Raw genomic sequence first — 23,876 nt, 5'->3', positions numbered from 1 at the left:
GTGCTCTCTCCTGTTGGTCTGGCTGCTGCATTTTGAATGAGTTGAAGTTTGTTTATCTTAACTTGGTATGGTAACCCTCAGGACAGACACATAATGCGTCCCACGCCTTCTTCTCGATTGAATAGCGCAGGGAGAATTTATCACAGAGATGCAGCACATATATCCACTGAAACTGCAGAACTCAAGTTTTCTAAAAATGCTTCGTCTGTGTGAAGAAGCATTGAAACGAAAATTGGTTTTGAAGTTGCATAAAATTTTGTCATTGTTACACTCGAAATAATCGCAACATATAGACAGTCAAATACCTGCAAGATAACATCCTGAATTTCTTCACTGATTTTACGATTGTGTTTGACCGAGTCTCAGTATATCAAAGTAAACAGCAGAACTTATCCTGACCGATGAAACTTTGAGCGTTTTCAGCAACTCCTTTTTTTGAAATCCCACCTGACCTCTGCATTGTCTCCTAAACGGGGCTGATATTACATCCCACTTTGTATTAAGAATAAATAAATAACGTACTTTCATGCCTACCCAACAGTCAAGTTATTAGCATGTATATCACATGAGCGTTTGGCCTCAGTGTAGGTCCCTGGTTTGGGTTCTGGCCCTCTGGACTGTGGCTGCGTGTCATTATACTGTCCTCCTACCCCTTCATATCCTTTCAATCTCCACTGTAACAGTCAAATAAAGGCAATTTTTCTTTAAAAAGATATATAATTTATGGGCTTTTCATAGCAATGATACAAAAGTTGCAGTCAAAAGATTTACAAGATTTTAAAATCTAACATTTACATGTAAAAACACAATTTTAGATTTAAAAGATTAACTTTTTTTCCCCTTCATATAAAGACTTAAATTAACAATATATAAGTATTATACAATCAAAAGGCAGAAAATTTGGATAGCCTAGACTGTTCTGAAAAACAAACAAGATATAGCATGAATTGCTAAACCTTATAATGTGTTGTGATTTGGCGCTATATAAATGAAATAGAATTTAATTTAATTGAATGATGACCAGAGCTTAAAAAGCTTAAAAGTGAAGGTAGTGAAATTACCCTGAAAATCACAACAATTTCAGTAGCTTTCAATCAAGAATGATCAACAATCACGTTATGCAGGGGTGATGGGGTCAAGGGGGGCCTGCTCAGCAACAAATATACTGTATAAATATCAGTTAAGACATGTACCTAGTTAATGTTTGTCTTCCATTCTTCTTCCAATAATTGTGACTGAGACAAAGGTATTGAATTGCATTCGGTGTGGTATTAAGAGGACTCACATTTAATACGGTGAACACAACATTATGTTCTCGAAGCATGGTCACACATTTTTCTCAGTTCAGAACAACTGAAGGTCTGGTTGTGTATCCTTGATATATTCATCCAGGTAATAGAGGGAAACAAAAATGCCTACACCTCCGTAATCAACGACCTTCACCCTCCGATCATCACCCGCTACATCCGCCTGATCCCGGTCACCAAACTGTCCACCACCGTCTGCATGAGAGTGGAGCTGTACGGCTGTCCATGGGATGGTAGGACACACAAACGCACACTCATACCTTAAAAATGTGCATTCTGAAGTTTTGCTGACATTAAAAGTTGTTTATTCATTGGATTTTGACTTTTTTTTTTTCTCAAAGGCATGTTAAGTTATTGGAAACTTCCTCACACCAACATAAATCTTTTAGCCACCGATTTCAAAAAGTTTTTCATTTATTCAGAACAACTTTTGTTAACCAAAACAAACATACAAATGTTTTATCACATATTCAACACCAGTCTAAAATAATGTTGAACTGTATGTCACAGCACCTGACACTTTTTTTTTTCATCCCAAGTTGTGTTAATTTATTTTGTGTGTATATAGTTTGTGTGTGTTAATTAATTGATCTTACTTTAAAAAAAAAGTATTATCTATCTTATTTATTGCATTTGATCTATCTATCTATCTATCTATCTATCTATCTATCTATCTATCTATCTATCTATCTATCTATCTATCTATCTATCTATCTATCTATCTATCTATCCATCCATCCATCCATCCATCCATCCATCCATCCATCCATCCATCCATCCATCCATCCATCCATCCATCCATCCATCCATCTATAAAAAAAATTATATCAAGCAAGTGTAATAGAAATGTTGTATCACATATGTTTGATCCTGGTGATTACATTGACATAAGGGTTGGAAATGTTGCTTTTGTTATTGGTCCCTTAGCATAGTGCCAATTACTTTTCTCCAGTCAGAGGACAAGTTCTTCTCGGCACCTGCCAGTGCTGAACATAATGTGTTCAGTAGGATTTCTGGTCCGAAATATGATTAATTTTACCACCCCTTTTTTTCTACCCGCCCTTCCTCCCTGCAGACGGTCTGATCTCCTACAGCGCTCCGGAAGGTCAGCTCATGATGCCGCCCGGTTATCCCATTGCCAGCCTCAACGACTCTACGTACGACGGTACACACGAAAGGAGGTAAGTCACGTGTACATTTATTACACACCAGGGGTTTTCCCTGTTTCCCCCACTCTCCGTGACTTAACAGCTGTCTCGTCCAACAGGAGGCTTTTTGGCGGGCTGGGTCAGCTGACTGACGGCGTGATCGGCCTCGATGATTTCCTGCTGACCCGTCAGTATCACGTGTGGCCGGGCTACGACTACCTGGGCTGGAGGAACGACTCGCTCGGGACTCTGCCATATGTGGAGTTAGAGTTTGTGTTCGACAGGCAGAGGAACTTCACCTCCATGAAGGTTTTTTCATTTGCGCTCTCCTCTACCTCATCAGATCAACTCAAAAGTTCCTCACCGCTGAACAAATCCAGTCATCTGCTATAACTGTAGGAGCAGATTGGCACTGAGTTTGATGCTTCCAGCGATTTGTAATGATTTAGTTACTTTGATTGGTGGAGGTGAAATCACAAAATTATGTGCAAAATCATACAAGCCCCCTTCTACTGAGTATGTTTTTCTTTATGTGTTTTACTGTTCTTTCTTTTCTCTTTTTTTAAATTTTAAATTTTTTTTTTTATTAATAGCAACACAAAAAGACGATCCACTAAAGGAATAACACAAAGACAGTAAGCGCAGTCAATAACAATAAGAGCAGTCAATACAGTTAATATTCTGTTGGTGTTGGTGTAGCCTTTGTGTATGTGTGAGTATGTTTACTAAGCAGTCAGTCTAACTTCCAATTTTGGTGTGAGTGTGCTTAAATTGTGATTGTGGATATGCAAAGAAAATAAAAGTAGGTTTTACTGCACTTTCAACACATTCTTTTACCACCAAGCTCATAATTTACTGCGCTAGATGATGAAACACGATTGTTTTTACAAACTCCAGCTATTTTGTCAGTAACAACTCGTTTGAGGGTTTGACTGTGCATCAGAGGATAAAATGCAACTACTCTTACACTTACACATTACAAATATTAAACAAAATTCACCCTTTCTGGATAGTTTGAGTATTTTGGAGCATCATCAACGTTCCTAGCTATACTAAAACTAGTTTTTTGATCTGTTATGTCCTTACGTCCAGGTTCACAGTAACAACATGTTCTCCCGCGGTGTGAAGATCTTCTCCTCCGTCTTCTGTTGGTTTAAGCCCCGCCTTATTGCCGGCTGGGAGGCGGAGCCTGTGGCATTCAAGACGGTGCTGGATGACAGGAACCCGAGCGCCCGCTACGTCACTGTGCCGCTGAACCGTCGCACTGCCAAATCTCTCCGCTGCCATTTTTACTTCGCTGACGTCTGGATGATGTTCAGCGAGATCTCCTTTCAGTCAGGTAATACACGTAACATCCAACACACACACTTTTGTCAAAGCAGAAACATCAAATAACTTCCTGTTTTTTTGGTTCAGCAGCAGACACCGTACTCCCGACCCAGATGACCCTGATGGTGACTTCTCTTCCGGCTAACAGCACCATTACAACCACAACGAACACAGGTGTGACTTATAAACCATATGCTCAACATCAAATCCTGAAACCAACAGCTCTTGTGTATCATTTTTAAAATGTGTGAAAAGTCATACTTCCAAACCAGAGACTTATTTGATATTTGCTGGAGGCCTTGCAGCACTGCTCTGCCAGATCTGAGTTTCTACTGATGGCAAAGAATGGCTGGACGGAAGGATTAAATACACACAAAAAAAGTTAATCCTCTTCATGGAAGAGGAGGAATGACAAGACTGACGTGAAATGTGGTCTAAAATGAATGAAAATTGATGGGAGCCTTAATCTAATACTGTGTCTTTTACCATAAGGTAAATATACAAGTAAGAGTCATTTGTATCCATTAATTAACCAAATATTCTGCGTATTCCCAGTGATTTTCTTATGAGGCCACCTTGCTTTGACATTGAATAGCCCCCGTCCCAAGGCTATCATCTGTAATCTCTTTCCATTCTCCGTAGCAGCTATTCCATCAGCCAGTGATCCGCCAGATGAAATAAACACGCCCATCCTGATTGGCTGCCTGGTAACCATCATCCTGCTGTTGGTCATCGTCATCTTCCTCATCCTCTGGTGCCAGTATGTCTGTAAGGTGCTGGAGAAGGTGAGGAAAAATTCTCTTGATTAAACTCTGCAAAACTGGTTCTACGTTGTAGGAAGAGTGGAAGGACTTGGATATAGAAATACTTTTATTTTTACATCCAAGTTCAATTCAATTTTATTTATACAGCGACAAATCACAACACAGGTTATTTCATGGCACTTAACACATTAAAGTCCTTACAGCAGAACTTTACAGCATTATAGGTAGGTAGGTAGATACTTTATTAATCCCCAAGGGGAAATTTTTTTCGCTACAGCAGCATTTATAGATACAGGAAAGCAATAAAATAACAGTAAAAAATATTAAATATAAAAATGCACAGTATATACAATAAAATAGAATAAAATAGAATAGCATAATTAAATTAAAACTAACTAAACAATAGTGCAAAGTTTTTTTTTTTTTTTTTTTTTTATATTTAAACAACCAAGAAAAACAGACAACAGACAATGGTGTTATTGTTGTGTGATGGATTTTGCCAGAGGTGAGTTATCGTACAGTCTTATTGCAGTGGGCAGAAATGATCTCCTGTATCAGGAATGATCTCCTGTATCTGGAATGATCCAGGTGGTGGAGAGGGTGGTCAGGATTATCCAATATGGATAATAGTTTGTTCAGCGTCCTCCTCTCCACCACCTTTTCCAGGCTGTCCAGTTTGCAGCCAATGATGGAGCCGGCCTTCTTAACCAGTTTGTTAAGTCTGTTGATGTCGCCGGCTCCAATGCTGCTACCCCAGCAGACCACAGTGAAGTACAATGCACTGGCCACAACAGACTGGTAGAACATCTCCAACATCTCGCTGGACACATTGAAGGATTGGAGTTTCCTCAAGAAAAAGAGTCGACACATCCCCTTGTAGACAGCGTTGATGTTGGTCTTCCTTTTGTCGATGGACACACCCAGGTACTTGTACTCCTCAACCATGTCCACCTCCTCTCCCAGAACTCTCAGCGATTGTGGAGCCGTCGTGTTCCTCCTGAAGTCGACCACCATCTCTCTGGTCTTGGCCACGTTCAGGAGCAGGTGATTTCTTCCCGCCCACTCCACAAAGTCCTCCACTACTGCCCTGTACTCGTCCTCCCGTCCATCCCTTATACACCCAACCACTGCAGAGTCATCAGAGAACTTCTGCAGATGGCAGGACTCTGAGTTGTACTGGAAGTCAGTGGTGTATAAGGTGAACAGGAAGGGAGACAGAACAGTTCCCTGTGGAACTCCAGTACCACTGACCACCGCATCAGACAGCACACTGCCCAGACGGACAAACTGTGGTCTGCCTGTCAGGTAGTCTGTGATCCAGGAGACGGTGGACGTGTCCACCCCCACCACCCGCAGCTTCTCACTCAGTAGCAGTGGTTGGATGGTGTTAAATGCACTGGAGAAATCAAAGAAAGTGATTCTCACAGAGTCACCGGTTCCATCCAGGTGAGACTGAGCTCGTTGCAGCAGGTAGATGAGGGCGTCGTCCACTCCCACATGAGGCTGGTACGCAAATTGCAGCGGGTCCAGTGAAGATTTCACCAGCGGCCTGAGGTGGGCCAAGACCAGCCTCTCCAGCACCTTCATCACATCAGATGTGAGGGCAACCGGTCAGTAGTCGTTGAGGCCGGATGGAGGTGTCTTCTTGGGGACTGGAACCAGGCAGGACGTCTTCCACAGCACCGAGACTTCCTCCTGCTTCAGGCTCAGGTTGAAGAGGTGTTGTAGGACCTCAGCCAGCTGGACGGCGCCGGTCTTCAGGACCCCGGGGCTGATGCCGTCAGGCCCTGCAAGCCTTGCGCTGATGGAGTCTCTCCAGCTGTCTCCTAACCTGGCCAGTTGTCACAGAGAGGAGGGGGAGGGGGGTCTTGGTGTCGATGGAGGAAGAGCCCTTTGAAGTTGAGGGCTCTGTGTCCATGCAGCTCACCAGGTGGGAAAGAGGGGGGAGGAAGGAAGGCAGCAGAGGTGTTTGGGAGGTGTGAGGTGTGGAGGAGACAGATGAGGGTGGTGAACTAAACCTGTTGAAGAAACAGTTTAGCTCATTGGCCCTCTCCAGGGAGCCCCCTGGTTGTCTCTCTCTCCCCTTGAACCCAGTAATCTCCTTCATACCGGTCCACACCTCCCTCACGTTGTTCTGCTGGAGTTTGGCCTCCAGCTTCCTCCTGTAGGAGTCCTTTCACTCTCTCAGCTTCTCCTTCAATTCGTGCTGAACTCTCCTGAGCTCCTCCCTGTCCCCAGACCTGAAGGCTGCTTTCTTCTGATTAAGAAGCACCTTCAGGTCACTGGTGATCCACGGCGTCTTCTCCGAAGTTCATCTGGGATTTCAGGCCTCGCTCCGGGCAGCAGCAGTAGAGGCCTACTCAGCGCGATCAGCTGATCACGAGAGTAAACAATGGCTCCAGTCCACTGTGCGTGGCTCTCCGTTACGAAGAGGGTAAAAAGTAAAAGAAGAGCCACCAGAAAAGTAGAAAAGTTACGGTCCATTGTCTGACCGTCACTTAACACACATGAAGAAAAAAAACAACAACTCCGAAGAGAGGAGAAAGAAAGAAAAATACTTAAAACAAAACACACTCGGGGGAGCTGCTGTAACAGGCTGCCACTAGCACGGTGCCATCTTAGAAGATCAGGATACAGAGAAACCCAATAATTCAACAATTCCCACATAAGCTAGGAGGGAAAAACTCCTCTTTAAGGGAGAAAAACCTCTAACAGAGGGAAGAAAAACTCCCTCTTAACAGGAAGAAACCTCAGACAGAACCAGGCTCAGAGGTGGGCGGAGCATCTGCCTCGACCGGTTGGGGTGAGCGGAGAGCAGAGAGACAAAAGGACAGCATAGAGATCCAAAACATGAACTGTTGGTGGGGTCGACAGTCACAGAGCAGAGACATGCAACTCCATGGCCCGAGAAATCTACAAAAGAAAGAACAGAAACTATGCGAGTGAGGGAACTGTATGGCGAGGCAACAGACAATAAGCAAAAAATATGGGAGAGAAAAAGCATGAAGTTAATGAGATGTAATAGTGAGATATGAGTGTATGGAGAGTGAAAGAGTGAAGTTAATGAGATGTAATGGTGAGATAGTGTGTGCCGTCGTACGTGGAGTCGTTGAGGCTGGCAATGGGATAACTGGGCGGCATCATGAGCTGACCCTCCGGAGCACTGTAGGAGATCAGACCGTCTGCAGGGAGGAAGGGCGGGTAGAAAAAAAGGGGTGGTAGAGAGTGAGAGGAAAGAAGCTCAGTGCATAACGAGGTCCCCCAGCAGGCTCGGCCTATAACAGCATAACTAAGGGATGTTTCAGGGCCACCCAAGCTTTATCAAAAAGGAAAGTTTTATATACGTTTTTGTAAGTGTTATCAAAAGGCCATTGGACTTGCTTGAGGTTTTGTTGGGATGTTTAACCTCATCCAAAAGGGCTTCTTGAGTTCTAAGTTACTGGAGGGGAGTCCCTGGCTTTAGCCTGTTGTGTGGGGTTAACACCTTGAGAGTCATTAAGGTCACATGTGGACCCACCCAGTCATCCTGTGAGCCTTTCACGGTCATAATAATGGAAAAGGATCACAGGGACTGCATTGTAAGTGGCTGATATATGGTGTCATAGGCCACCTCTTCTGTTTCGCAGTGGTTATTCCTCTTTCAAAATCATTGGTCTTCCCCTTGCCAAAATGTGTAAATGAATGTCATCCAACAAGTTTCTGTTTTCCTTTAGATGTAGGAGAATTGCTGAGTCCTGTCCTGAGGAGTTGGCTTTCCTATGTTACGTATTATGTTTTGTTTCCTTAATGTACAAGTCTGATGTACACTACATTGCTCTGCTTATGGCTGGACATCTTGTCCTTGGGGGTGGTGGGCTGGAAATGTCCCGGGATACAGAGCCCAGGTTAACAAAACCAAGAGCAAGACACGGGACCGATACAGAGGAAAAGACAAACGTTAAGGTCACTGCCGTGTCAAAGAAAATCTGATTAATAATAATAATAACAATAATTACAATGATACATTTTCTCCTCTGCCAGGCACCACGTCGGATTCTCGATGAAGAATTGACGGTTCGGCTCTCGTCCTGCAGCGACACCATCATCCTACAGACCCCCCCGGTGCCCTCCCGCTCTGGACATGCCGTCACAGGTGGGTAGATTATTTTTCTTGTATTAGAAGTAACAGACTAGAAAAGTCAAAACTTGGCTCTGATTCATTAATATTGATTGAGATTATTTATACAGAAATATGGACTATATTTTTTGTTTTGTTTACCTCCAGAGATTTTTTTTTTATTCGACCATACTGTTGTTTTCTACAACAATGGGGCTGGGTTAACAGCATTGTGTGCAAGCAGGAGCAGATTTGGGTATTAGCATAAAATGAATAATTATCAGAAGTTGGGCAGGTCTTGGAGTGTCATGATGGGTGTAGAGTGGCCTTCAAGGCCCATTACCTTAATTTGGGGATCTGTCACTCCCCTGCTGCCCCAACATGGAAGGAGTGGCCTGAAAAGATGTTTGAAGAAATTCCAACTTGGAGTGGAACCAGCATTGGTTGGCCATGTTGCCAAATTACATGGCGAACATTATGGTGTTATTATAACTGAAACTTATGCTTTTGTGGGTCAGAAGGGTTTTATATTAAACATGGGAACTGGGTTGGGATTGTTAAAATGAGGAGAACAGATGAATTATCACCTGGCATCCTGGTGCCCCAGGAGCGCTGTCTTTGTTGAAATGGAAATAAGACCCAAGGACCGCTCAAATTAGGGGGATAGAGGGAAGGACATCTACTGACCCGACGCCATAGGTGAAAGCAGAAGACTGTTAAAAAGGATGTGATAGTGGAGAGGATGACTGGCATCGAAACAGCAGTAGAACAGTGTTGAAAATTAAGCATATAGCAGACAGAAACTGGCAAACCTGATGCAGAAAAGGAAGCAGGAAACTAGAAAATGAAGAGTAGAGGAGAGGAAACCTGGTGTTATTACATTACATTATTACATTTCATTTAGCTGACGCTTTTATCCAAAGCGACTTACAGTCAGTGCATTTCAACCATGAGGGTACAAAACCCAGAAACAAAGTGAAAAAACTGTTGAAAATGGAAGATTGCAGCAGAAGGAACTTGGCATCCTGGTGCCTCAAACAAAGCAGAAACTGTAGAAAATGAAATATGGAGGGAAAAGGAAACCTAGTGTCTCAGTGCGAGAAACAGGAGCTAAAGACTGTTTTTGCAATAGCGTCTACTCAATTGGAGATAGGCAGAGAGTAGTTGGGGGAGGTAGGGAATAGGAGGTATGAATCTGGCAACTCGGTTTTACTACTACTACTAGTACTACTACTACTACTACTACTACTTTCATTACCATCAAAGTAGTGCTTTTTTAAAGTTCATTATTACTGTATGCTCCCAAAATGCTAGTGTGAATAGGTGACTTACCTGCAGGAGCTACATTTAGAGCCATGATACCTTGTGAATTACTCTCAGACCATAAACCTAAGAGTCCTAAAGTTTTTTTGCACGTTTTTTTGAATATGGTCCCAAATTCCCAGAAAACATGTCTCTGGACTACAAGGTCCTTTGGTATTGATTGATTGATTTATTGAGTCATTAATGTTGTTTACCTTAGGCCCCACCAATACCGACTCTCACTACGAGAGAGTTTTCCTCCTGGATCCGCAGTACCAGAACCCAGCGGTGCTGAGAAACAAGTTACCGGAGTTGTCACAGAGTGCCGAGGCCTCAGGTAAAAAATACCTTGGAACACATTTTTGACCTTCAATATTTAAGTCAAAAGAAACATGTAGGAGTGCCAGGCTAACAAATACCAGAATTTTTCTTTTACAATTCATTATGCTTATATTTTATAAATATAATGAACATAATGACCTGTCTAATCGAAGGAAACACAGTTTTCTAAGTAGGAGTTATTCTTTGTGATGCCTTACAAATGTTCAACATCTATGTTAGCATAATTAGACACAGCTGCTGTTTTTTTGTCTAAATAACAATAAAATAATATGACTTTAGCAAAACAAATTGCTGCTGTTTTCCCTGAGCTTGCCATTTCAAAACCTTCACACATCTGCAACAGGAAAATATGCAACCGTCTGCCAATCATCTCCTCTCCTATCACCCATTAAAAGCTCCTAAATTTATTTTTGTCATCACTTTCCTCCATTTCTCACCTAAACATGTTGCACAAGCTGTCTGTATATTCTCCTTTTTCTTTCTTAGGCTTATTTTTTACCTTCCAGCTCTCTGTACATCTTTCCATGTTTCCTCTTCTACCAGTGCTTCTTCATAGTAATCCTTTCTATGACCTGATCCTCATGACTTCCTGTCACATGACATCAGGCTCGTTGTTTAATGAGAAGATAAAGGTGTATGAACGTCTAAAAAATAGATAACAACACCGAGATAACTCGTGGGGAATTTTTATTGACGAAGAATTTTATGAGACTAGTTGAATGGCGGTCGATGGAGCTTTTTGGAGCCGACCTCCAGTGGCAGCTGGTGGTATCGAAGCTAAACTTCCGCATCCGCCTCATTTTTCAGAGCCGCAAGCTACGTCCACTTTTATGTACAGTCTATGCTCTGAACCTATTCACCCGTGAGCAGTTCTACCAGCTTGTTTGAGCAATGATCTGGCAGAGAGGGGGTGTTGACACATACATGCTGTGTTCCAAATCGCTCTACACCAGACATGCCCAAAGTCCGGCCCCCGGGCCAAATGCGGCCCGCGTTCATATTTCCACTGGCCCGAAGCCTCTGTCATAAAATCAATAATATGTGGCCCCCCAGTACTGTTGTCCACAGTCTAAAATACATGCGTAAAAAAAGCAATTTTATATTTCACTACAGGATGGCAGTAAAGTTGTGGCCGAACTCTCGCGATCCAAAGCCCTGTGCCACCGCCAGTTTCAACAATTTCTACTGGACATCCACGCTGAATACGGAGATGTTGTGTATCACACTGATATAAGATGGCTCAGTCAGGGGTCTGCACTGCAGCGTTTCTACTCTCTTAAAGAGGAAATTGGACAATTCTTGGAAAAAAAGGGACAACCGATGCCAGAACTAACCGATCCTGTTTGGCTGACTGATTTAGGATTTTTAGTTGACATAACCCGACATCTGAACGCCTTGAACACGAGCCTTCAGGGGCAAAATGCAATGATAAGCCAACTGTATTCACATATCAAAGCCTTTCGGACCAAGCTGCTACTTTTCCAAAGCCACCTGTCACAAACGCAGCCCAATACCACACATTTCCAATCTCTGCAAGCAATAATGACCCGTTTTCCAGCGCACAATATCAGTGCGCAAATGAGGAGGTATGCCGCAAACATCTCATCTCTGGCTGAGGAGTTTCAACAGCGTTTCAGTGATTTTGCAACTATTGAAAAGGAGATCACGCTTTTTTCCTCTCCTTTTTCCGTGGATCCCAGTGACGTTCCAGCCCACCTGCAGTTGGAGCTCATTGAGCTGCAGTGTGACACGGAGTGTCGCAGCCGGCACCAACAACTCCCTCTTGTCAACTTTTACCAGCAGCTGGATAAAGACAGGTTCTAAGAGATTCGAACATTTGCTAAGAAAATGTTGAGCTTGTTTGGCTCGACATACTTGTGCGAGAAGACATTCTCAGTTATGAACATGAATAAGAACCGTGTGAGGACAAGACTAAGTGACTCCCACCTGCGTGACATCTTGCACATTAAAACCACCGTTTTTGAGCCAGACCTGCCCCATTTACTGCAGTCGAGATCTCAGTATCACCCTTCGCATTAATGCAAACATGTTATTTGTTGATTCTGGTGAATAAAGGTTTGAGTCATATTTCATAGAATACTTTACTTGCATTCAATTTATTTTTATTATAATCTTCATTTATCCAGGTCAGGCAGTTATCAGATCTACCTAGCAGCAGACAGCATAGTAAAACAAAGCAAAATAAAAGGAAATACAAAAAAGCATTCCCCGTCGGTAGCATGTAAAATTCATGCTGGCCCATATGACAATTTTTTTACGTCAATGTGGCCCCTGAGCCAAAAAGTTTGGGCACCCCTGCTCTACACCAACTCTCTTTCGTACACTCACACGCAGTATGTTACGCTTACATGTTAGTACACTTACTTGTGTAGCATATCAATTTTGACAGAGTAGGGTCGTCTCAATCTAATACTTCAAGTACAAAAATGCTGATTGTAATACTTCTGTACTTAAGTAAAATGCAGCACTCATAGTTGACATTAATGTATTGGTACTTACTTAAGTAAAAGGATGTAAGTGCTTATTGTATTTATATTAAGAATGAATTAAACAAACTTTTATCTCTTCAACAGCATGTGGAGGAGGCTACGCTGAGCCGGACGTCACCCAGTGCACACCGCACCAGTGTTTCCATAGCAATGCACCACACTATGCTGAGACGGACATTGTGCGGCTACAGGGCGTCACTGGCAGCAACATGTACGCCGTCCCTGCCCTCACCATCGACTCCCTCACCCGAAAGGACATCTCTGCTGCAGAGTTCCCTCGGCAACAGCTGATCTTCAGGGAGAAGCTAGGGGAAGGGCAGTTTGGAGAGGTGAGCAGGGGAGGCGTCAGGGCCAGTGAAGGTGTGCCGGAAAGTCTTTGATTGGAAAAAACTTATTTTTGTTAAAATTTTACTTCATCTTGTATCTGGCAGGTTCACTTGTGTGAGGCTGAAGGACTTCCGAGATTCCTCGAAGAAGGGTTGCCCTTCCCTGACATAGACGGCCGCTCAGTGCTGGTGGCTGTCAAACAGCTTCGGGCCGATGCCACCAGTCAAGCCAGGTAAACTTTATACGCATGTCTTATAACAATCTATGGATAAGTTTGTGTTTGTCCCAAACATACGATTTTGTCTAATGCCACAGACAAAGACATGTCTTATGTCTTTGTCTGTGGCATTAGACAAAATCGCATAGGGTTATTAAAGTTTAAAAAGGGATATATTAAAAAATTTCCCCTTGGGGATTAATAAAGTAACTACCTAACCTAACCTATCTTGTTCATCTGAAGACTCTGCAAATGCTGTTGTCAGTGGTAAATCTGCAACAAAGATGAAAGAGGGGACCAAAACTTTTTTTTTTGTTCTCACTATCCTTTTTATCTCCGTTCTACTGTCACTGAAGCAGGAAGTGATATCGTAGGTCAGTGTGCATCTGTAATAAGTGCTTGGGGCTGAAGTAGGGAGCTGCTATTGGGCCTTTTTTTAAAGGATGGCTTTGGTGTTTCTGAAAAAAGTCAAATTGTCTTTAAGAAATACCCCCAGAAACGTTATGTTCTTCACCCCCTCCATGACAGCACTTCAGATGGTAATTGCAAGATGATGGTTCATGCTGGCCCTCCTGAGGATGACAATTATATCAATTCAATTCAATTCAATTCAATTCAATTTTATTTATATAGAGCCAAATCACAACACAGGTTATTTCATGGCACTCAACACATAAAAGTCCTTCCAACAGAACTTTACAGCATCATACAGAGAAACCCAACAATTCAACAATTCCCACATAAGCTAAGAGGGAAAAACTCCTCTTTAAGGGAGAAAAACCTCCAACAGAGGGAAGGAAAAACTCCCTCTTAACAGGAAGAAACCTCTGACAGAATCAGGCTCAGATGTGGGCAGAGCATCTGTTAACAGAACCAGACTCAGAGGTGGGCGGAGCATCTGTTAACAGAACCAGGCTCAGAGGTGGGAAGAGCATCTGTTAACAGAACCAGGCACAGAGGTGGGCAGAGCATCTGCCTTGACCGGTTGGGGAGAGGAGAGCAGAGAGAGAAAAGGACAGCATAGAGATCCAAAACATGATCTGTTGGTGGAGCTGACAAACACAGAGCAGAGACATGGAGCTCTATGGCTGGAGACATCTGGAAAAACAAACGGTTGTTTATTCGCCACTTTCTGGTCACCTACTCTTAACTCAGAGTAACTCTTAACTGAACTTGGGTCAGAATATCTCCGAAATGGAGAAACCTGTGGGGTGTTCCCGCTCATCTCAGGTCTGTTCCTTACCGACAGTGCTCTGAGGGATGAACCGTGAACTGGCAACGGGGTGTTGCAGGAAAGTTCAGGAACATGTCTGATCCACAGCAGCCCCAACATACATACGGTGAACAGCGTCTTGGTGCCAGAAACCACAGGGGCACCTTCAGACATCTTGTAAAGTCCCAGTCTTGGCAGGTCGGAGGTCTTTTACCTGCACACAAAGGACCAACAGCATATTAGGCAAGAGTGCCCATAGTGTTTGGCTCACCAGTGTAAAACAAAATGGCAAAAATTACATAACTACACTCACAAAAACTGAAGACTAATGAAAGCTTAGGAACTTCTAGAATTGAGAAAAACACTGTTGTAAGGACATCGCAGCCTTTACCGTAACACTGAAGAAAATATTTTTTGATGTGGTTTAAAGTGTCTTCTCCCTTCATCTGTCCTTCCATCAGGGTTGACTTCCTGAAGGAAATAAAGATCATGTCTCGTCTGAACGACCCCAACATCATCCGGCTGCTCTGCGTGTGCGTGTCATCGGACCCGCTGTGCATGGTGACTGAGTACATGGAGAACGGAGATCTCAACATGTTCCTGTCGCAGAGGGAGATTGAGAGCACGCTGACGCATGCTAACAACATCCCTTCAGTCAGGTTAATATACCATGCACAACTGTTTCTGCTGATGATATTAGGAAAACAGTAACACTGTCAGGTGCACTCCATGTTGGGTGGAACTTTCCAAACCATCTTGGTCACAGTCTTATGGTCAATACTTTTCTTTTGTAGAAGAATGTACGCTTTCAAAATCCTTCAATGTTGCTCCTCTTCCGTCTCCAAACATATTCTCCCATGTTAATCTTTTCCCCTCTTCATCTCGTTCTGTTTCCCTACCCTCCAGTTCGTCCGACCTCCTCCACATGTCCGTGCAGATCTCGTCGGGGATGAAGTATCTTGCGTCTCTCAACTTTGTGCACCGCGACCTAGCCACCAGGAACTGCCTGCTGGACCGCCACCTCACCATAAAGATCGCTGACTTCGGGATGAGCAGAAACCTCTACAGCAGTGACTACTACCGCATCCAGGGTCGGGCGGTGCTGCCTATACGATGGATGGCCTGGGAGAGCATCCTGCTGGTGAGCGGATGGAGGGGAGGGAGTCAATGCATGATCGGGCTAAATGGCGCAGCTCTCAGAAAAAGGAATATAAACATTCAGTTCATTCTAAATCCTAAATCAGGACATTCCAGAGTTGAGTCCAGGATGCATAGTTGCAGTCTACATGCTTTTCTACAGATTCCTTTAGAGCATTTACATCCCCAAAACTCCCAGTATCCCATTGGTGTTGTGTCTGTTCCCTGACGATCTAAATGAAATAAATAAAAAATCCACAAAAGTTATCCAGAAGAATCTAATAAAATCGATGTAGTCAAAAGCGACAATTTGCGGGTTCAAGCCTTTTTGCACTCAACAGAAGGAAGTACCTCATATGGTAAAACTAAAGCCGCAAGCAGTAAAGAGATGGTGAAACATAAACATCTACAAAAAAAAATTAAGTTTTCACTTTTTGAGTGTTAATTATATTGACACCATTTGGCAATTATAATCATATTTGATAGGAAGCATTAGCAGATCATGTCCAGTATTTTTACCAAGTTTTGTGTCTCTAGCTCATTCTAGGTGACCGGAAACTGAGCAAAGACATAAACTAAAGCATAAAGATTAATATATAGATATATATGTTGGTTATAAAATTCTGATAAAAATCGCAACATGATGTCAAGTGTACTGTAATTTTGGTGAAGTTTCAGAAAACATCTGGCAAAGTAAAAAAATATGTATACAATACAAATTACGTATCAAAAGCTTATTAATAAGATATTTCATTATCTCACTGCAGACTTATCATTTGACCAAACTGAACTCTATTAAAAACATGTGATATATAGTATCCAAAGAATGTTTGTGTTAATTTTGGATTTTGGTAGCTTTTGAAAAAAGACTTATGGCAATATAGTTGTTGTCTAATTCACCCTATTTTTTATATATAGAGAGTTGCAGTGTGCCAAAGTTTTGTCCCAAGTCAGTGGATGTGCTGAAAACAATTCAGCTCAGAACAAAATATTATTGATTTATCTAAATCTTTTAAAGTTTAAAATGTGTATTTTACATCTCCATGCCCACTTTAATCTATCATTACAAAATGTTATGTATCAACCAAATCCGTGCAGTGAACAATCAGATATAAACTTTTCACATTTGTGGCGCCACCAAACGTCTTCCCAAACACAGTCTGACCACATCTACTAAGATTTATGACGATTGGACAAATAGTTAATGAGTTATAACCAGTTTCCTGCGAAGCCCCTCTCCTTCTGAATCTTATTGGTCAATAAATTGAAAAACAAATAGGATATCAACATATTTTATAAACAGTTGAATTGGCTTTTTCCTATGATGATTACAGAAAATTCTGTACCAATGGGACCTTTGGTTTAAGAGACGTCAAAAGTGTATTTTTTAAAAATTTTAAATGGCGGAAAAATCCATAAAATCCATAGGTAAAGCACATGGAATTTTACCTGTATGTCAAATTTCAAGTCAATCTGATTTATGGTGTGAGGGGTGTGGCCTTTGAAAAATAAAATTTTTGGGGCCCCACCCGGCCAATATGGGTCATCTTTCTTCAAAAGGTAATGTACATCATTTCAAGTTATTGAACCAAGTTTCATGTTTCTATCTCATTCCAGTTCAAGGCAATTTGACCCGCGGAAGGGGGAAAATAATCATAATTATAATAATAATAATGAGCCAAAGTGAAAACAACATGGTTCTGCCCCTACAGGAATTGAAAACAAATTAACATTACTAATTTAACAAAACAAAAATTAAATGCAGTGTGTTAAAAATGTTGTCTTTCTTGTCTAAATCCCTGTTCGTAAATGATTTAATAAATGATCATCAAATTGATTTATTTTTCTTGCAGAAACCTTGTTGCAGCAGAAAGAGTGTCACTCTTAATGAGTCAACTATTAGGCCTAGGACACACTACCTAACTGGGGTACTGCACACAAACTGTCAGACTGTGAATTGGTGGAAAGACGTCTTTGTAACCTTTTCCAGGATTATGAACATAAGCAACTAAGAAGTTGCTCAGTCAATGGGATGATATTCAAGTATGTGACCACCCTGTTGTATAGAATCCATCAAAATCTGAGCTTCACAACACAGGTTTTTGAAAATGTATCATGGCCCATACAAGAGAGATCTCTAAAGATGTCAGAATGTTTTCTGACATCTTTAGAAATCTCTCTTGTATGGTGTACTCTACTGTTGGGGCTTGAAAAATAAAAAATTGAACTGAAAAATCGTATGATTTTTAAGGTCATATTTTGCACAAATATAGAAAATATGAAAGGGTTCTAAAAATTTTAAGCACCACAGTATATTCTGACGGTCACACCGCCCAAACACCAGATTTAGTCAAAGGGTCATTTGAACAGACAAAAACAATGTGGATCTTTGAAGACAGTTTCTGGAATATTAAACTGTAAAATTCTCTCCAGGGCAAGTTCACCACAGCCAGTGATGTGTGGGCGTTTGGAGTTACCTTGTGGGAAATTTTCACTCTGTGTAAGGAGCAGCCCTACAGCCTGCTGACCGACGAACAAGTCATAGAGAACACTGGCGAGTTCTTCCGAAACCAGGGTAGACAGGTGAGACAAATCAAATACAGCACCAGGTCAGAGTTGCACTAGTATAACAATTCATGATGTGTGTTTCACCCAAAGTTGGGCATTATTATTCTTCCGTCACTGGGCCCAACTATTTTGGCCACATTTAAAGCAAGCTCCAGTTCCTACAAACTTTTGCATCATTGGTAACTATGCATATTTGTGATTTGTTTGAACAGCAAATGACCAGACTAGAAATATGAAAACGTTGGACATGAGACTGGCTTCTTACTTATTGACAAACTCAGAACATCTGAGAGGGTTACTAGATTACTTAGAGGACTGGAAAGCAAAACTGTTTTTTTCACTTTTTCAGATGCTATCCTTAATGCTTCTATTTTCATGAATCACTTGTAATCTTTGTCTGTTCATGCGTTAAAAGCTGATTCAAATGCAACAGGTTGATCTCGTCATAACTCCTAAACATGGATCCGATGTTAAAAGCTTAATTTTGGCAGTTTTGTGACATAGAATGGGAATCACTGAATTACAGGATATGTAAGTAACGATAGCAACAGTTGAAACCCATGCTTTTCTGATTCAGTGACACTGTATGTCTTTGTTTTTGGAAACTGACCGTTGCTTGTTCTATGTTTTGCCATCTCTATCGCCCCGAACAAGTCTGAACACCTGATCTCTGTGACTGTCCTTCATTTTCTCTGACCAGATCTTCCTCTACTCCCCTCCACTCTGCCCACCCTCTCTCTTCGAGCTGATGATGCATTGTTGGAATCGTGACATCCCTGACCGACCCACCTTCGAGGGACTTTACCAAGCCCTGAAGCCCCACGTCAACCAGTGAGCCGAGGGTCCGCTGGGATGTGCCGGTCAGGCTCTCCTTGACTGCGGGACTCCTGTAAGATGACAGACTGACAACGAGAAGACAGAGGACTGTAAATATACTGCAAGTGCAGACTTGCTGCCAGAGAGAATGGGTTAACTGGCAGAGCTGTGGTCAGAAGGTTGGTTCACCTGGTGTTAGTCGTCACTCTTTTTGTGAGACACAAGGTGGAAATGAAGGGAGGAAAAAGCTGATTACTCAGAGGAGAAATAATTTGCAAGATTCAAACTTTTTCAGGCCGCAGGGAGCAAAGATTTCTAAACTTACTAAAGATTTCTATCCTTGCTGATATCACTGCTTCATCCATCTCTTATGCCTCGGACACACTGCCTGCATGGAGTGTGTGTCGCAGCAACCAAGCTGCTGCACCTGAGTTTCCTTTTGACAATTGGCAATCAATAATCAAATGCCTGAGGTATCACAAGTGAAGAGTTGTAACCCAAATAGCAGTCATGGGATTTTTGTGTACCCTCTTTCACAGCAAGAACAGATAAGAGAGGAGATGCAGAGAAAGGCAAAGTGCAAAAATACTGCCCTTTACCTGTTAAATTAGTCCATCTATTAGTCCTTTCTCCTCTGTTTATCCGGGGTCGGGTAACAGTGGCAGCAGACAAAGCAAGTTGGCCCAGACTTCCCTCTCCCCCACAACATTTTCCAGCTCATTCTGGGGGATCCGAAGGCGTCGCCAGGCCAGATGGGAGATATAATACCTACTAGCGTGTTCTGGGTCTTCCCCGAGGTCTCCTGCCAGTTGGGTGTTCCCGGAAAACTTCCTGATCCTGATCAGATGCCCAAACCACCTCAGCTGACTCCTTTCGACACGAAGGTGTAGCAAATCTACTCCGAGTTCCCTCCTGATGTCCGCGCTCCTTACCCGATCTCTAAGGCTGAGCCCAGACACCCTATGGAGGAAACTCATTTCAGTCGCTTGTAGCCGCCATCTTGTTCTTTCGGTCACGACCCTCAGAGGTCGTGACCATCGGTGATGGTCGGTCGGAACGTAGATCGACCGGTAAATGGAAAGCTTCGCCTTTCGGCTCAGCTCCCTCTTCACCAAAACGGTGAAGAGCACCTGTTTTACTGCTGCAACTGCACCGATCCGCCTGTCGATCTCCCGCTCCATCCTACCATCACTCGTGGAACAAGGCCCCAAAATACTTAAACTCCTTCACTTGGGGCAGGCACTCTGTCCCTACCGGTTAAATTAGTGCATCATTAAATTAGAGCCTGCATTGGATTTCTGCTATGATTATATAGAAAAACATGATCACACATCATTTCTACTTTTGCTGGAAACCGCACCTCACGTATAAATAAAATTAAAATCATCTGTTATTTAGATGACATGCCACAGATGCAAGGCATGATGCAGACTGTGCGGCTGCTCTAAAACTGTGAACATGGGTGCCGAAATGAAATCAAGACCGTGACGCACGCGCCACGCAGAAAGTGTGTCCTTAAAGTGAGGCCTTTTAAGCCTGTTTGACCAAAATGTCTTTTCGGACTGGTTGACATATCTAAATTTGTTCCAAAGGCTTGAACTTCATTTTCTTCCTGTCTTCCTGTGACTTTTTTAGGGATACCAAAAACTGGACAGATGTTTCAGTCTTGGCAGTCTCTCCTTCCCCTGTGTTTTTATTTTTCTTATTGTAAAGCACTGTGTCTGTGTCTCTTCTTTATTCATGTTTTATATATTAATCCACACTGGAACTAGGGCTAGGGTCAAATTGTAGTGTAGGATTTTATTTTTACATTTTTACTCGATTTTATTTGTAATGTTTCACGGTATTTCACTTTTGTTGGTGTGTTTGTGCGGATATGAATGTTGTTCAGCTGAGATTGTTGAAACCTGTGCAGTTCACGCGACTGGGAATCAGTCAGTGGATAACTAGGGAAATTGGTAATGAATTTTGACTGGGTAAACATTGTAACCACAGAAAAAATACATTTAGTTCTGCAATTATTATTATTTTTTTTTTTGCTAAAGAGAAATAAAGTCTGTTAAAATAATCACATAACAATACAATAAAATTGTAATACCCATCCTCGTGAACTGACATTTGGCAAAACATTAACATCTACAAGTTGGTGGATGTGCTTAGTTAAAGTGCCTCACTTTTGTAGCACAAGTTGTGGGACTGGTCAGGGTTACCTAAAGGACACGGGTAATGCTACTGGGGAGATTAATGGACCAAGTATTTAATGCTAAAGTATCCTTTAAACTGTGTCTGTGTTTGTTCCTGGACCTAAAACTGTGCCGCATGTTAAGTATGTATATGTCTTTGTTTAAGCCTACTGAAATGTAGGTGTATATGCTTTGTCTCCTTTAGCCGTGTTCTTCCTTGACGTATTGGTGGTTTGGTTTTTGTTTGAGTTGCACCACCAAAGATTAGTCAGCTAGCAATTCAGCATTTTAAATTTTTTTGTCAGTTTCATCTCTAGATTTAGACAACAGTGAAAACAATTCTAGACTGTTTAAATTAAGATAGGAATGGGGCTTTTGCAGCACATCTTAAGGAGTACATCAGGGGTCTCCAACCTGTACCTCGTGCACTACCGCAGTTCACGACCCGGGTCTGGAGAGGTCGCAGAAGGTTCAAACAATATGCAGTGCTTCCAACACCATGTCACTGGGTAACAGGTCTGGACTGCAGGCAGGCCAGTTTAGGACCTGGACTACTACGTGCATTCTGCATTCTGCATGCTGCATGCTGCATTCTGCATTCTGCATTCTGCATGCTGTGTTACAGCATGGCTCATGCCAAGAGCCAAGTGTCATTGATGGTGTATCAGCAGGGGGCAGCAGAGAGACAGAAACACCATCACAAAATGTAGATCATAGACTGCATGCTGATCTCTACCCCTACTTCAGTAGAGATCAAGGTTATGAATTAAAGACTACTTAAATAGCTAAAACCAACAGAACCACTGCTACATTTGATATCTGACTAAACCTCAGATGGTTCTAAATGGAACCTGGTCCTATTTTGTACACATTTTTAGGATTTATTGCATCTTGAATTTTGATTTGTTTTGTTTTCCAGGATAAGTAAAGATATATGTGTTGTAGTTTAACAAGAAGATTCATTGTGGGCCATTTTGTAACTTATGACTTTGGAAATAAATTGGGATCAAATTTAATAGCTTGTACTGTTAAGAGCTGAATTCCTCTAAATTGTATTAACTGTTTTAGCCACAACGGGGCAGGAAAACAGGATGACAACACGTTAGAAGCCAGCTGGCTTTATCCACATCCAGCAAACACGGAATGACATGATCCATTATTTGTTCTCCTATAAATCTGGTTTTGCCTCCACCAACTCTTAAGAGATAAATCCAACTCTTTAGCCTGTTCGATAATCAACATTCTTCTTCAGGTAGTCTCTAACCATGTATAGTCTATAGTGGGTTTATCACAGCTTATTTGGTCAACAACTTGTCTTTGCTAGATACACTTAGACTGAACCAGTCTCTGAAAATTAAAGTAAAGCTGCAGGTATATGCTTATTTGCGTGTTTAATTGTTAAGGCAAAGTAGATACACAGCCTGAAAGACACAAAAAACTCTTGTTGTCCTGCCTTTATATAAAAATCCTATACCCATTTGTTAAGACAGGTCACAAATATTTTTCATACCAGAGAGGGTTAAATAGTGGTTATTGATAGGACCACTGGATCAAGTTATATATTGATTAACTTTTATATATAGATATAATAAACTTTCAAAGCCCTGAAGCTGATACGGCTGTTTTATTACCATTGCTTATTGCATTTTTAAATGATTTACTCTATAAACAACCATCCTTACCTCCCAAATGTTCCCTGCCAATGATGCTCACTGATCCAGTTTCATTTGTTCTGACTGGCAACTGACAGATTATTTCAAAACATAAGTATTGACTCGTATGTATTTTTACTGTGGCATTTGTTTATTTCATATCCTTTTAACATCCTGCCATCCATGTTCTACCGATTATCTGGGGGTCAGGCTGCAGTGGCTTCAAGGTTAGTCCAGATGCCATGTCCCTCACTCCAGCAGCGTTTTACAGCTTCTCCTAGGGGATGCAAAGGCGTTCCCAGACATTTGAGAAATACAATCCCTCCAGCATGTTCTGGGTATACCCCGGGTGTCTCCTACCAGTTGGGACATGCCCGTGAAAACCAACCAGTGGAAAGCACCGAGGATACATCTCAATCAAGATGCCTCAACCACCTTAACTGTTTGTTTGTTTTTTGACGCGAAGAGCAGCGGATATCGGAGCTCTTACCCTATCTCTAAGGCTGAGCCGGGCCAAAATGAGAAAGAAACTAATTTCAGCTAAATATGTCCGCAATCTCCCTTTTTTTTAGGCCTAATATTTAATTAATTATTGAATTATTTGTAGCTGGATTGCAAAAACACTAATGAGAAGGAGTGACGTTTTATATTGTATGAGAGTAGTCGAATGGGAGTCAAAAGAGCCAGTGTCTCTCTCCTTCAGTGGCCAAGCCTAACTTTTCTCTTCTTATTAAATTAGAGGTTGAAGCTAGTGCTTTGGGAGGCAGCGCTGTGTTGCGACAGGATGGAGTGGGAGATGTGTGTTACTCTGCTGTGTGCTGGTCTTTGATCTTGGGTGAGAGAAACGTGAGGTAAGTTAAGGAATAGACATGGATAGACAATGGTCTCACCTGTTATGAGGCCCAGTAGATTTATGATGCACAACAACTGTAAGACCAAGTAAACACATGATCTAACTTTAACAC

The 23,876-nt window shown here is 42.1% G+C and overlaps 1 protein-coding gene across 3 annotated transcripts in view; it reads left to right on the top strand.

Annotated features, from left to right (window-relative positions):
- Window positions 1–22,275, top strand: part of ddr2l (discoidin domain receptor family, member 2, like) — a 51,986-nt gene extending 29,711 nt beyond the window's left edge. Inside the window, exons 6-19 of one of the 3 annotated variants that reach the window (XM_069169326.1) lie at window positions 1,393–1,540; window positions 2,383–2,488; window positions 2,575–2,764; window positions 3,548–3,794; window positions 3,875–3,958; window positions 4,427–4,569; window positions 8,569–8,680; window positions 10,167–10,283; window positions 12,883–13,127; window positions 13,230–13,357; window positions 15,017–15,214; window positions 15,462–15,696; window positions 18,126–18,275; window positions 18,961–22,275. In XM_069169326.1, coding sequence (XP_069025427.1) covers window positions 1,393–1,540; window positions 2,383–2,488; window positions 2,575–2,764; window positions 3,548–3,794; window positions 3,875–3,958; window positions 4,427–4,569; window positions 8,569–8,680; window positions 10,167–10,283; window positions 12,883–13,127; window positions 13,230–13,357; window positions 15,017–15,214; window positions 15,462–15,696; window positions 18,126–18,275; window positions 18,961–19,095 — 2,238 coding nt within the window. In that variant the 3' untranslated portion in view covers window positions 19,096–22,275. Of the gene's footprint in view, window positions 1–1,392; window positions 1,541–2,382; window positions 2,489–2,574; window positions 2,765–3,547; window positions 3,795–3,871; window positions 3,959–4,426; window positions 4,570–8,568; window positions 8,681–10,166; window positions 10,284–12,882; window positions 13,128–13,229; window positions 13,358–15,016; window positions 15,215–15,461; window positions 15,697–18,125; window positions 18,276–18,960 lie in introns of all 3 variants that reach the window. The other 2 variants (XM_069169327.1, XM_069169325.1) reach the window with 2 other exon arrangements.
- The last annotated feature ends 1,601 nt before the right edge of the window (window positions 22,276–23,876 follow it).

Source organism: Embiotoca jacksoni, unplaced genomic scaffold, assembly GCF_022577435.1.
Source record: "Embiotoca jacksoni isolate LCO1_2020_lvr unplaced genomic scaffold, fEmbJac1.0.p SCAF_44, whole genome shotgun sequence".
Taxonomy (NCBI): domain Eukaryota; kingdom Metazoa; phylum Chordata; class Actinopteri; family Embiotocidae; genus Embiotoca; species Embiotoca jacksoni.
The sequence above is the reverse complement of the archived record's forward strand: the minus strand, read 5'-3'. Positions and strand labels throughout refer to the sequence as shown.